Source organism: Ursus maritimus, unplaced genomic scaffold (assembly GCF_017311325.1).
Source record: "Ursus maritimus isolate PB19 unplaced genomic scaffold, ASM1731132v1 scaffold_7, whole genome shotgun sequence".
Classification (NCBI taxonomy): domain Eukaryota; kingdom Metazoa; phylum Chordata; class Mammalia; order Carnivora; family Ursidae; genus Ursus; species Ursus maritimus.
This window is the reverse complement of record NW_024426885.1, coordinates 49,121,190-49,136,714: the sequence shown is the minus strand read 5'-3', so window position 1 is coordinate 49,136,714 and position 15,525 is coordinate 49,121,190. Positions and strand designations below refer to the sequence as shown.

Sequence of the window (15,525 nt, the reverse complement as noted above, 5' to 3'; positions counted from 1 at the left end):
ATACCCACAAGCATAATTATTCCCTCTGATCATGTGTTTCTGCTGTTGATTAGCAGGAGAGAGCCACGAGGCCATGTCTGCAACATCCCTATCTGCTCAGGGATGCCTGTGACGAATCAAAACATTATTCTTCTAACAAACGAAGCAGTAAGCAGCAGGAGTTGAGTTATGAAGGACAATATTCCGGGGATGTTTAGACACATGATTAAGGGGCAATTTGGGGGCTAGAGAAAGGAGATCATGGACATCTGAGGAGGTGTGCGAACGTCACGACGTTGCTTGTAAGCAAAGGCCTGGGAAGGCAGCTTACCCCTGGCTCCCGCTGCTTGGAGGGGTCTCAGTTTCTCCATTTACATTCTTGCCAACCTGTTCAGTTCCCTTGGTTCTTGACTAACCTCCTGGGGTTTTTTCATAAATTAGGGCTGGGGTGGAATGCAAAGAAATCACAGGTAACGTTTTTGTCAGAAGGCCCAGATTCAGCTGGGTCTGTTGAACCAGACCCAATGCAAGATGTCACCGTGGAACCTTTGCATCCCAGACAAGGGACACCGGGCCTGGAATAATCAGATAGGCGTTTGACTAATGATCTGCATAGTCACTGTCGGTGCATGAGTCAAATACGTCTTGCTTCAGGTTTATTCACATTATTGTCCAAAAGATCAGACACTGTAGCTGAAATGCCTTGCACAGTTCTGGGCCCTCAATAAATGAAGCTGAAGATGATGACAATGACAGTTACTAGATTCCTGAGACTCTTTTTTTCCCAAGCTGGAATTCAGAAGGAATGCTGCTGGCAGACCCATGGCATCCATACACTCCTTAGCCATTCTCTCCCAGACACTTCAGTTTGCATTTCAAAGGAGATTAGAGATGGCTTTTTAAAAATTTCAAGCCAACCCACTTTGATTTTTCATCTGAGTTTCCAAGACTGACTCCCTGGTGGTGCTACAGACAGACAGTGGTACAGCTCAGAGCCAGGGGTGCCCCCTACCCCCACCCCACGGCCACCCAGTGCCCCTTCTGTTGGGCAGGGGTGAAGTTCTTTGCTGCTTAAAATCCATTTTACTGGCTTACTGGTATGAAGGGCTGGTGTCACTGGTGTGTGGCCTGTGCGGTCACCCACGGTCCATGCTCTGAAGGGCTCCTCACTTGGCTTAAAGCTCTGCAGTCTTCATTTTGAAATTCTTTATAATGTATGAAAAAGTGGCCTTGCTAATTATATAGCTGCCTGGAATATCCTGCATGTCTGATATGTAGAAACATAAATAATTTTATAAGTTTGGATTTTATAAAATGTTAATAGTGTATTTTGGAGCTCTTGAAAAAAAAGCTACTGTACACAGTTTAATCATCTTTTAGTGAGACCGGTCTTCTGTAAGCTCTCTAATTAGGATCAGAAGCAAAATGAAATTTCCAAAGAGATGAGTTACAGAAATCTGTTTGAAACTGAAGACCAGTACAGACAATTAGGCACTGCATGAGCACATCCTGCAGCTTTCATCATTCCTTCTGGCTTGCTTGAGGAGTTTGCCCAAACCGAGGCCAACATCACTAGCAGGTAGAGAGGTTAGGCCCAGAACCACCAAGCCATCAGAAAGAAATCCCCAGTCCTGGGAAACCGACAATGCCTTCTCTAGTGACCTTTTTCTCTTTTTCTTGGCTTTGGAAAGCAAAGGTCTGGCATGATGCCTGGTCAACCTTAATTCAGATGAATATTGTTTCATAATTATTTTTAAATCCATAATTCTAATTTTTAAAATAAGATATGCTTGCAGTTGGACCACATTCAGGAATATAGAATAACCTAAATTAGTCTTAAAAAGCTTTATGTTTTTTCTTTCCTCAAATAGAGGTTCTTCTGGGATTAGCTTTAATGAATAGAGAAGAATAATGTGTAATTAGCATATCAGTTGTTTAACACATTCAGGAGAATAGCCTTCTTAAGCACTTAAAGAAACGTATGTGTATAAAAACTCTCTGAGCTCTGTTTATGGTTTTAATGTGTTCAATAAAACTCTTTTTCATGGATTCCTCAAAGGTCAGTTTTTATCCAGCTTATGTCTGTATTTTCATAAATTGTGAATTTGAGAATTCCAAAATAAAGAGGCTTTTCTCTATAATAAATAGACACTCAGTGGGAACACTTCACAATCCCCACTTATAACCCATTCTAGAGTCTGCTTTTGCCTTTTGCAGTTCAAGAGAGCTCCACGAACTGGGGCCTACTTTTTAATTGTTATTTGTTTTTGGTCTCAAAGTGAAAAAACAACGCCTTGATTGTTTGGTGCATATCAAGTCATAAAAGAAACCAATGATGCTTTTGACCCCTCGGCCAGCCCACCCTCCTTCCCTTGCTACTACTTCATTCCTTCCCGGCAGCAGGGAACTGGCCAGGCCTGACCCTCATGCATGGTCCTCTCCCAGGACTTGCATTTCAGTGACGGGCAGTGACCTAGGAGTCACCCTTGACACTTCGTCCTCCTCCATCTTCTGCTCGTATTCCATCTACCCCCAGGTCTTATCAATCTTCCTGACCAGCACCACTCAGATGCACCCTCCTCCCTCCAGCTCTGCCAGCTCTGTCCTCATCCAAACTTTGAAAGCCTCATATTCAGGCTTCCTGCTGCCATCTTGCCTCCTGAGCCATCCTCCACACACCAGCCAAGACAATCCTCTTAAAACATAAACCTGATCACATGACTTGCCAGCTTAAAACCATCCTTCAGTGCCTCCTCATTGATCTTAAGAAAAAAACCAAAGCCATGAAAATGAGTTTCTTGGTCTTACAGGTCCCACCTTGCCTCATCCTCTCCTCTCCCTCTCTCACTGTGGCCCAGCTACGAAGGCTTTCTCTGGCCTCCTTAAATTGTCGGGTTCCTTCACCGCCAGGTCTTTGTATTTGCTTTCCTTCTTTGGGGAGATACTCTTCCCCCACAAAATCTCCCCTCTTCCTTATCCTCCTCACACTTTCAAGAATTCATCATCAAACGTTTACTTGTACAACAGTCTGACGAACGTCGGTATCCCCTTCTAGATTGCAAGCTTTGTGTGGTCATGCTCTCCCCTGGAGCCCCAGCTCCAGTCCCGGGCCGTTGATGTTGGAGGTTGGAAGTGCTCCACTCCCATATCCCGCACCCACTCACCGCGCTCATGAGCGAGTCCAGGACACTGACTGCAAATGCTGTCCCACATGCAAATGGCTGTGTGAGGTACAGTTCTGTGTCGGGATCATCATCATCGTCTTGGTCCAAAAACTGAACGTTAGTATCGTTCACTAGAAAAAGTGTAAAATGAGAATTAGCTCAAAAGACCACACACACAGAGTGAAGCCAGAGAAAGAGCAGGCTACTGATTTAGCAACACTGAAGTCACCAGAAAGGAGAGAGAAGCATGGGAGAAGCTGTAGATGAATCTTGGGGTAGGAGCCAGCAGACTCAATGGACTGCTCCTACGTGATTGTTCGAGCTTCCCAGGCCTGGAGCGCAATGAGTTCAAGCAGCCTTGCTCCATGGCAGACTGCTGGAGAACGGCTGGACGCTGCTGATCAGTCCTTTGGTATAGTTTTAGAATCATGACCGAAAAACACCCTCAAGTGTTTTTCGGTCGCCAAGTCCTTTGAGAGATGGACGTATTTCAAGGATGAGTAGCCATGAGTAGCCATGCTGGGATGCTAAGTTTAGCCACGGGAAAAGAAAGCAACTTATCGAGACCGAAGAGCAGGAGACCAGGAGCACAGCAAAGGCGCATAGCAAGGAATTCACCCGCAGGCAGGACCTACAGCCTGCCCGGGGTCAGCCCGGGGGGGGGGGGTCTGGTGTTCCTAGCCCTGAATCCAGGCCCACCCTGACGGGCCCTGTTTGATAGCACAGTGACCCCAGGTGGGATGGATGCCCGGCTGTCACGGGCTGCTTGCTGACAAGGACTCGCTGTGCATTCCGAGCGGCGTGGGGACGCCCACGTTCTCCCTTTCCCCTTCTACACAGCTCAGTCTTTGATGCGCTGCGGCTCCAGGAGAAGCAGCATGTGATGCTGTGGCTCATCGCCATCAGAGGAGTCCTCGGGGACGCCCCCGGCAGGCACGAGCAGACTGACTGGCTGTGTCACTGAGATGTCTTTAACTTATTAAAAATTAAATGACAAATTAATTTCCATTCCCATCTTGGCTTCAGAAATTATCAGTTTTGCAGAGCAAGTAACAGGGAAGAAAGTGTGTGGTGAGGGAGGAGATGATTTCTGGAATAATTATGGTGCTTTCAGGAAAAGAATAGATGAGGTTCCCTTTTTCTGATTCCTTTCTAAATGTATCAGGAGTGAATTCTCTTTCCTAGAGTTATTGTTTTAATTTTTTTTTTCCTGAACGTAACTTTTTGGATAACTTTTTTTTCAACTTTTGCTTGTTTATTGTATAAGGCAGAATAAATGGTAATAGGATAAAAGGCTAGGCATGGAATTAGTTTTAAATGACACCGTCTTGTTCCTCTCGAGAAAAATTTTAATGGGGGAACATCTTTGCTCAGCAACACTTGAACTGCAGGCTGGTGGATAAGAGTGCGAAATGCAGGCTCTGACCAGTAAGCTTTGAATCCAGGCTCTGCACAGACTCTGTACAAGCAACGCATTTCATCATTCTGCACCTTAGTTTCTCTCTCTGTAAAATGGGAGAAATAACAGCAGCTCTCATGAGATTGTCAGAAGGCTCCTCTGAGATCGTACTTGGTAAGCCTGGCCCAGGACCTTGATAAATGTTAGCTGCTCTCAGGATTGCCTTTCTGATTAAAGGCTCTGTCTACCCTACTACATTATGAAAATTCCCAGCTTCCCTCCACCTCTCTCAAAAGCAAGTAAGGCCTTGCTCATGGATCCTACAGGGCCAAATGGTAGCTTTTCTTCTCCTCCCTCCATTTACCCAAAAGTACATTGGAAGCCACAGTTTAGGCTTCCTGCTTTGTGAATCAGAAAACGTGAACTCCGGACAATCTGCAGAGGAGCGTGGTTTTAATTACTTAGAAGAGCTGAGGGTGGTGTGTGCATTGACACTCCAAAAGGGGTGGTGTCTATTATCTCTTTTCAAGACCACAGGGAAGGGCTGCTAGTACGCTTGCAGGGGAAGTGGTCACAAGTAGGGAGAGATGACTAGATTGTCAGCGAGCCAGGCATCTCGGTCATTGGGAAAGAGCTCCAAGGCAGGAACCAGGGTTCAGTGAAAATGCTGTGTATTGTTCTGGGAGAGTCTCAGAGGGAGAGCAGACAGTGTGACCCAAAGCCTGTATCACAGAACAGTAATTATGTGGTGCTAACAGGTGATTTTTTAACTCCCCCCCCCAAACGTTCTATGGTCATAGATGAGTGGAAACCAGGTTAAGTAGCTTTAAACACATGTCCTTCTTGTGGAACTTCTAGAAGCTTTTGACCCACTAACATCAATTGAAACTCTCCAAATGGATGAAGACTGGAATATACTATACAGTTTTAAAAACCTGCCATTCTCTGTGTTTTTTAGAAGACATTTTGCTGGTTTGGTATCATGCAGAACACATCTCAGAACATGTAGGTAAATAGTAAATATACCGGAGGTGCGGGGAGGAGAAGTGGTCAGACCATGATGGTATGCTTGCCAAAGCTGGTATGACTACCAGGGAAAGAGGGCTTAACGCAGAAGGTAAGGGTGATGTGAACACATGGAAGGGTCTCTGAGCTCAGAGCAGAAATCTGGTGAGGGACAGGGATTCAGTTACGCTGACTGAATGCCTGAATCATAGCCTCAGATTTGGGGCACCAAACCTTCTCTTTTCTCTTGTCCTAATCACAAATCAAGATATCCTAGTTAGTTGGCAGCACACGAACGCCAAACAGAAAAAGAAATCCCTGGCAGTAATGATTTTGAAAGGCCACTGAAGGTTTCTGAGTTGAAGATACTTGGATGAGTTTTCCAACCAGTGGTCTGGCCTGCACGAGCTCCCTAAGGTCCTGAGAAGAGCAGTGCAGAAACCTAGGCTTTTAGCCAACTTCTCTAAACATGAAAAAGACACCCTCCTACTGTTGGAAACAGAACATAGTGTGCTGCTCCTTGGCCTGAGTGAATCTGTCCTGATAAATAGCTACGTCTACAATAACGCCGTGCTGAATGGTGGACAATTTATTCCTTAGTTTCTAGACGCCTCACAAGCAAGATTACTGTGTTAAAAGCCTGCTCTCTTATTTTGAAATATATTTTGGGGCCAAGAGAATGGCATGTTCGTTTCATTTGTGAGTCATCCGAAGGCAGGCGCTCCCCACCTCTCTATCCACCCCTCTTCAGGGCAGCACTTTTCTGTCTCTATTTAGAAGATCAATCCCCCGTTCTGAGACCTGCTGCTGATGGGTGCCTTTTACAGAGTTATTAACCCAGTCACGGGGAAGTGTGAAGGGCCTGACAAATGTACGCATGACCAGAACCCTTCATCTTCCTGGTGAGTCCACTCTGAATCTCCGGGAGGCTCTGGGCCAGCTGGGTGGGGGTCAGAGTGCAGGGCTGTGCCTCGGTGGCTGCTAACCTCATCCTTGGCACCCTTCTTGAAATCTGGCTTTTGTAAGAAAAGGTCCCTTAGGACCTGGCTGCTTTTATGGCTTCAGAACGAGAGCTTCTGAGAAAAGGCCTCGTAGGAAAAAAAAAAAAAAAAAGGCAAATAAAGTCAGAATAAAGGAAAATAAACAGCTGGAGGGAAGGCTTCGTCTTAGGTTTCTTATCTTAAAATTTTTATATTTCTCCTTTGACTTTCTCTGAGAGCTGTGAAGACATGTCAGTCAAACTGACAGTGTGTTGCAAGAGGAATATAAGGGAGAAGGCGGGAGAGCAGGGGGACACGGGGAAAGGCGGGGGGAAAAAAGGCCCAGGCCAAAGAAAATGAATTAGAGCAAAGATGCTTTGGAAACAACTGCCAGGTCAGATGGGTGTGATCAAAGGTTTACTGATGCTGTGTGGGGAAAAAAATCATTAAGAAAGGCCAGAACAAGACAGTCGATTCCAACCAGAGCCACAAATAAAACACATTCAAAGCAGTGCCATGGGGTAGTCTTTCTGTTACAGCCCGTGAAATAAAAAACAAGCCGATGATAGTTGGAAACACCAACAACGGAACAAAAGGAGATACTGATGTGAAGGAAAACAGTGCCTCTTACCCAGTTCGGTTATCATTAGAATGTGCGTCCCACTGTTTTTTTCCTGATTGACTGAGACCAAAGGCAACTTGCCAGGTTTAGCTAATTGGATACAGCATTTAAGGGTTGGGGAAAGGGAGTGGAGGAAAGTACAGAAAAAGAAGAGCGTGAGGGAATAACAGAGAACACATTGTAACGCAAGGGGACCCAGCACCATGGGTGGTTAGTATTGTCGTGGGGGGAAGGGACCACTCAGCAGCTTTGCAAGTTCACAAATGGTAGGAGGGAATGCCGCGGCCGGGTTAAAAGTTGGGTTCCACTGGCCAGTGATCGTGGCCCTCCAAACCATGATATTTTAGGCCAGAGTAGCATTCACTGAAAATGGTCGTTAGCTGAGAAGTTCAACTAGGATAGATTAAATGCCCGTTGCCTCCACCCAGTTCTCAGAATGGGTTTGGCTTAGACCTGAGGCTTCATACCTCAGTGGAGGGCTCTGATTGCAGGAGCTGTCTGGAAGGGTTTCCAATGAAAATCACCAGGAAGAGTTCCATGGATTATGCCTTTCCTCCTTTCCTCCCCCTTCCTTAATTTATGCCTCAATCTCAAATCCATCATCTCAAGCTCTGTTGAGAACAGTGATCAGCATGAAGGAAACTGTCTAGTCATCTCAGGGGAAAGATAGATCAGTTTTCCTTTTGGTAATCTGTCATATTGCTACCCATACCTCTCTACACCTCCCCCCTCCCCAGCAAACCCTACTAGAGCCCACTATGCTGAACGAGCTAAGAAACAGGCTACCCTCATATCCTACATGGCTGGAAGAGAGGACAACAAAATCTGCCCAAAGCTGACATTCACTCCTACCTAGTTCAGTAATGATGGGGATGTTGACCCCAGTCGTGATGGATGGCTGGCGTAACATCCCGTGCACTGGGCTGTTATCTGGAGAGGATCTGTCCATTCCTGGAGGTGTGAACCCTAGTGGAAAAGAAAGAGAGAAGGGAGAAAAGTCAGAGACATGGAAAGATTGGGAATAAGATGAGTATAATATACATACACAATCGAAAAAAAGTAGTTTATGCATTATTCACAGGTTAACAATTAGCACTCCCAGGATAAACTCTGATGTGTTGCTTTTGTGAAGGACAAAGTAGGAGGCCATTTTAAATAATTCTAACCTGCCTTGATAGCTCCCTAAAAATGAGTCTCTACAGCAATTATTGATCTTGCTCACAGATTTTTGTTGCCCTCACCTTCCAGGCAGACAAGAAGATTGTACCTCTGTGCCTCCATGTGACCTAGGAAATGCTTTGGCCCATGAAAAGTGAAACAATGTATACCATAGCTTCTGGTACAAATATTTGACTTTCTGCCTCCCTTCCCAGACTGTGGCAACCATGGGAACATGGGTTACTATGGAGATGAACAGTAGCCTGGACAGTAACCCGGACCACAAAGCATTCTGAGTGAGTGAAGTGGTGATCTGTGTTGCTTGAAGACACCGGGGATTGTTTTGTTGTTGTTACCACAGCATAACCTAACCTATCCTGACTATTACCGTAAACCGACTGATTACTTATTCTCTTGCCAGGGAGTGACACAAGCTGGGGTTTTTGACAGATTCTGGTCAAAGGGAAGTGGGAGGAAATTTGCTTGGGGACTTTTAGGAAGTGTTTCCTTGCTCTTAGAAAGAATCACACAGGAAGAGATTCTCTTAAGAGAGTCTCTTTTAATTCACTGGATATTGCTCTTGTACCTGTAGTGCCTGGAACTGTGGCAGCCATCTTGCAACTAGGATGGGCACCAGCTGAAGACAAAGCCAGCTTCATGAGACTGGCTGAAAGAATGATGGGAAGACTTAATGATAGAAAGAACTATCCTTGAGGGAGCACCTGGGTGGCTCAGGCAGTTAAGCATGGGCTCTTGTTTTCAGCTCAGGTCATGATCTCAGGGTCATGGGATTAAGCCCTGCATTGGGCTGGGCATGGAGCCTGCTTGGGATTCTCTCTCTCACTCCCTCTGCCCCTCCTCCACTCTCTCTCTCTCAAAATAAACAAATAAATAGGATACAAAGAACTATCCTTGAGTTACTAAATTAGCTAGCCTTAGAGCCCAAACCAGCTGACCTCAGGATTTCTTGCTACATGAGATTTTATATACCGTATATACAAATGAGATTATAATATACACTATGACAATGAGATTATGTAGATATTTTATATATTATATATATAATTATATATATATGTATATATACATATATATACACACATATAATTTCTTAAGGTAAAAAATCCTGAGGTAGGATAGATTGGTTTTGTACACACACACACACACACACACACACACACACACTATTTGTATACACACACACACACACACACTCACGCGCACAATTTTATATGTACGTAGTTGATTCTTCCACAACACAGGTTTGAGCTGTGTGGGTCCACTTATAGGCGAATTCTTTTTGATAAATGTAATGCAGTCCTGTAAATGTAATTTCCTTATGACTTTCTGAGTAACATTTTCTTCTCTCTAGCATACTTCATTTTAAGAATTTAGTGTATAATACACACAATATACCAAATGTAGGTTCCTCAACTGTTTATGTTTATCACTCGGGCTCCAGTCACCAGTAGGCTATTAGTAGTTGAGTTTGGGGAACTTAAGAGTTATACACGTATTTTCAACTGTGCGGGGGCTGGCACTCCTTAACTCCCCCATTGTTCAAGAGTCAACTGTATATATTTTTCCTTTTGTGTAAGCCTAAATGAAGAATTTTCTTTTCATTTTCAGCGGAAGTCGTCCTAACTACTACATATGCCCCCGGCTTGTCAGGGGTCCCAGAACTCCCCGGGGTGCCAAACACAGACCTCATACAGTAAACTAGAAGGCATGGAAAATCGGAAAGTAGCCCACTTGATTTCTGATTTTTGCCGTTTGGGTTTCTCAGACCCAAATCCCAAGCACATCTTAGAATGAGCCTGGCCCAACCATAACTTCAAGGCTGAACGGCTGCCTCTTTAAGGATGTGCACAGAGACCTAGAAACACGAGACATTTATTTACCTCATATATTCATTTGGTGAAAATTAATTTTATCAAGTGAAGCACATGACGGTGCTACCATCAACTCTGTGCTGGCAGCAAGACCCAATTTGCTCCCAACCTTAGCAGGCAGGCAAACAGGCAGACAGATGTTCACATTCACTTTGGTTTCTCTTTGCCCTTGGGGCATTGGCTATGAGGGCTTAGCAGTGAATTAAGGACTTGCAGATACAATGTCACTTGCTAAGTTTCCAAGGACAAAATTCCAAATAGACTGTGTGGCCAGATCCCTGACCTAGTCTCCAGTAATGTGGCCATGTTGGATTGATTCTGGTTTATGGGATGCGTGAATCTCCATCTATATCAGGAATGAAATTACAGGTGTTCAACAATTGCCTGTGGTTTTGGAGGTGCATAATGCATGAAATGCTAGCAAAATATACAATGGTCTTCCTATTTTCTGCTTCCCTGTGTATAAATCTCATACTATTGAATGTCATACTTTCAGACAGAAAAGAAAAGTTTTATTTACTATTCATTCTCTGATTGCATTTAATTTTATTCTTTGCGTTGATATACTGGGCACAGGGTAAGTAATTTCGAGTGACAGTATAATGTCCCTCTTTCTAAACTTTGGAATGTGTATTTTTCAGCCAACCACACAACCAAGAACACGCATTTTAAATGCTAGCTGTTTTCTTCCCCAGAATAGCGAAGGGGAAAACTAAACTGTTTCCATCAGAAGTTTCATTCAAAAGCATGAAAAACTCCAAGTGACAGCTGTGCAGCTTTGGTGGATGTGACGTTTTTGAATTTCTTCAACTTGACAAGTAAACACCTTAAATCGGTAATGCTATATGCATAATACATGGCCTGTATTTTGACATCCATCATCAAATGCTGACTTGAGAAAATACGGGTTTGTGCGTCAAGGAATAGCACCCATAAAACAGGGAGAAATGCAGGTCACACGGTATTAGGAAAACTGTATTTCATTACAGAACCTGCAACAAGCCACAGCATCCTTTTATTTTATCTTATTTAAAGATTCCATTTTCAGCTGTGAAAAGACTCAACTCCTTTGCATGAAACCTTCATTTAGAAATGACATGCTTGCCTCATAGGCCTATTTCATTTTGCTTTCATATTCCATTTTCCCCTTCAGTCGCCAAGCCTGGTTCCATTAGCATCTGCAACTGACAAACTATGGTGGGTGTCCAAAGACATCTCTCCATTAAAAGTCCCTTCTCTCTCCTATGCATGACCTCAAGAACAGGGTGCTTTTGTTGGCAAGAAAACTTCAGCAATGATAATGTCTCTTTCTCCTTTGCTACTTTTCTAGCTACCTATTGTTCAAAGCAAAAGGCAGAGACAAAAGAAATAGACTTCATCTTTTTTTTTTCTCCCCCTCCTATAGACTTGTGTTAAAGATGAACAGATTTCGTTAACATTGTTGACTTAGAGGTCCTAATATGGTCTGAAATGATGGGGCTGACCCTAAATGGCCTTGGAGAGAAGAGAAATTCAGGCACCTTCCTTCAGAAGAGACGACGCAGTCTCGCCCTTGATGGCATCTATCCTATTCGTCATAGCTGCAGTTGATTAAGGGACAGCTCTAAGTTGTGTCCAGGTTTCCTGATTGTCTTGCTCCCCACCCCGTCATTGTTACTGCAGTGGATACATCTCTGACTACCTAAAACAGCACTCTAGTTCTGCATTTGCGATCACAGACACGTGGAATATACTCCAGGGATCATCATCTGCGACTGGAGAACGGTGAAACTGGCAAACTCTCCTTCCATTAGTTAAACTAACACTTGAAAAATTAAGTTTAGAAACAAGCACTTATTTTGCCAGGAGAGAGGACTAAGAATGTTGGCATCAGAGAGATAGGATGAGAGGTTCTCAATCAGGAAAAGATTCAAGTCCAATCACTCTTACTGAGATGGCCTCCTGATTTTTTAGATGTGTCCTCACTTTCTCTTTTGAGCATGGCCATAGGAAACAAGTTTGGAGCTAAAAATGACTTTCAAAGATGACCTGATCTCGTTAAATTGAAGGCCCCTCCCCGTTCCAATCCTCGAGGGCAGATGGGAGGGGCTTATGTTACCTTTCTGGGTTTTCTATTTTTTTAAATCTTCCTAGACTGTCTTTAGAATGCCTGCCCGTAGAGAAGAAATAGAGTGGAATAGTTCCAAGTATGGACTTCGAAGTCAGTTGTCTTGGGTTCAAATTCTGATTCATTTACTTACAACCTACATAACTGTGAGCTCTGACTTTCTGTAAGCCTCTGTTTCTTTGTCTATAAGCTGAAAGTATATCATACATAGGGCGATTTTAAGGATAAAATGAAACAGTGTATTCAAAACATTTAGTATAATGCCTGGTGTAAAGCAAGTACTCAAAAATTCGACCACTGTTGATAATACCACTCTAGGTAAATATTTGTGGATAGGTATAATATCCATCACCACTTCTTCCCTATGGATAAAGAATTGAGGAAGCTTTCGGCATATTAAAAAAAAAAAATTCGCATAGAGAAAACCCTAGAAAATTAACGGGAAGGCAATGAGCAGTGTGAATCCATTTTGGTAGGAATAATCAGATCAATTCAGTGATAAAAATGAATTTCAGAATATCTAAGGAACAAAGATTTTTGCACAGGGAGATGGTTAGGATTTTCTTTAGGTACGTCAAAAACTGGGGCCAGTTATTAAGAAAGACTAAGAAAGTTTCTTAATTCCTTATAACAACCACAGAATCTCTCTGGAGCCTTCTTTTTTCAGACCTACTCTCCCACTATTAATTATTTAGGGATATAAAACTTCCTTCTTGAGTTCCAAGGCTCCTAAAATGGTTTTTACTACTCTCTGCATTCTTTTCCAGCATTTGTGTTCCTAACCATCAGTGCCACTGTTGGGTTCAGGTGAACAAAACCAGCAGTGTCTAATGTTCTTTTCATGATATTGGTTATTTCAAGGGTTGGTAGCACTCAGCCCCCGCCAGGGAGGTTATCTTAAGTAATTTAAGTTCCTTTAGTTTAATGAGACAAGGCTATTTCAGTTAGGATGGCTTCAAGTTAAAGAATTTAACACAAACATTTCGGCCATTCCTAAGAAGTTCACGGAGAAGAGCTAGAAGGCGATACAAAGGAGATCACCAAGGTTTCATTTGTTTATTAGTTGTTTCGGGTACCTGCTGCCTGCACGCATCTAAGTAAAGCATCCATGAGGCATATGCAGTTGGAGGGAAAGAAAAAAAGGCTGTGGCTCGGACAAGATCTATACCATCGAGAATGACTAGACTTCTAGACTTGGGTTGGGTCCCACGGCAACGCAGAGGTGAGTGCATTAGGAAATGAGACTCAACATCACTGTCTGTATGGAACTCAAAACAAAGGCAAGAATGTTCTAGATCCAGACTGATTAAGATAATTGGGGGTGAAGAAGATAGGTGTAACTAGAACCTCAAGAAAAAAATTCGCGAACATTTACTGAGTGCTTACTATATACTGAACTCTGTCCATGGAATCACTTTGGTTCTCAGAACCATCCTATGTAGACACAACTATTTTGCAGATGAGGAAATGCAACACGGGAAGGTAAGTAACCTGCCCCAGGGCACACACCTAGGAATCAGCAGATCTGATTACCTGAACCCAGGTAATTACCTGACCGCAGGTCTCCTCTAAACCACCGGGCCACAACCTTCATTAGGAGTTAAAGCTGCAGTGGGTGCTTTTCATGGACCACCGCATTTATTCCTCCGAACAACTCCATGAGTGTTGGCACTGTTAATATCCCCATTTGGTAGATAAGGAAAATAAGATTCAGAACAGTCCAAGAACTTCCTCAAGCACAACCAGCTGGTAAATGGCAGATTGGGAGTTGACCAGAAGGCTGATATCAGAGCCTATGGATAACCATGTCCATGCTGCCTTCCCCCTGTGTGGGACGCTCCCCCCTTCTCAGGGACTGACCCAGACAGGCAAGTTGGAGGCCTGAGCCAGTCTTACGTTTTTGTTGTTAAGTCACGGGGCTTGAACTCACAATGCTGAGCTCAAGACTTGAGTTGGTATCAAGAGTTAAACACTTAACTGACGTAGCCATCCAGGCACCCTGAGCCAGTCCTACTCTTTTGCTGTTTTCACTTTTAAACAACAGCAGATAACAACTGGGACCCATTGTAGTTATGCTTAACTTGCTCTGGTACGGTAGCATGCACAACTCGGTACATATAATAAATGCTTTATTACGGTACTTTTCCATGGGGGAAAACACAAAGTACTTTCTAAATCTTCCCTCGTTAAATCCCCAAGCCTTTCCAGGGAGAGAGAGAGATGGAAATTCTTATCAATCACCTCCCCTAGAATAGATGGAGAAATGAAGGTAAGTGCCTCTCCCGCCCTCATAGATTTAACATAAAGGAATTGGTTCAAATGGTGGGCCAAATTATCTTTTATTGTGTGCATATAAATGATGGTTAGAAATCCATATGCTACGTTAAACTAGGGAAATAAATTAGGCCGAGTCATCTGGCTTTGCTGAGACAGGTATTCAATATGAAGTTGTAAAAGGAAAAGATCACCGTTAAAAATGATCTATAAAGACATGTTAAGATCAAGAGAAACATCTCATATTACATCATCTATGAGATGAATTAAATTTCCTGTTAATGCCAGGGAAAAAAAATCCCAAAGTGAAATGTCAGATGAAGTGAAGATCAATAAAAATATTTTGATAAGTAAATGCAACAATGCTATTTAACACATGATTGGCAACTGCTGAAACATAAATTATCCAAATTTCCCATTGCTGCTTATGGGAAAATTATGCAGATTAGAACTTGATTAGGCTTATATCATGAGACTCAATTTGGACTTTTAATCTATTAAGCGCCAATAAATGAGACATCCGAATAGCTCCCCTGAGCAAGTGCAGTAATAGCCACAGTAGTCATTGTGCAGCGTGTATTCCAACAAATTCTTCAGCAGCTGAAGTCAAGAAAATTCCACGTAGAGAAGCACGGCTGCCTCTGCTTTCTAATGTGTAGGGGAAACATCCACACGCAGAGGCTTGATTTGGAAGACTGATTTTTGGAAAGTCTGTGAAAGCAACCCAGTCAAGGGAAAATCTTAGTTTAACCTCGTAATATTTTTTCATAGTAGTTTTTGGGGTGTCCTACAAAGTTGGAGTCCCAGGTCGTGAAGGCCAGGCAACTGACCAGTGTTGACTCAATAAAAAAATGATAATTCACCAAGGCAGCATCTTCTGACACCGTCCAAAGGGCACTTCAGCCCACCACTTTCTGCTTAGGAGGCTAAAGTGTGCTAACCCGA

General features: G+C 43.4%; 1 protein-coding gene across 1 annotated transcript in view; it reads right to left on the bottom strand.

Moving 5' to 3' along the window:
• KCNMA1 (potassium calcium-activated channel subfamily M alpha 1) overlaps positions 1 to 15,525 on the bottom strand; it is a 250,752-nt gene that overhangs the window by 28,318 nt on the left and 206,909 nt on the right. Inside the window, exons 18-19 of the mRNA XM_040623777.1 lie at positions 8,002 to 8,115; positions 3,144 to 3,274 (exon numbers count right to left, since the gene is read on the bottom strand). Of these exons, the coding sequence (XP_040479711.1) occupies positions 3,144 to 3,274; positions 8,002 to 8,115 (245 nt within the window). The remainder of the gene's footprint in view (positions 1 to 3,143; positions 3,275 to 8,001; positions 8,116 to 15,525) is intronic.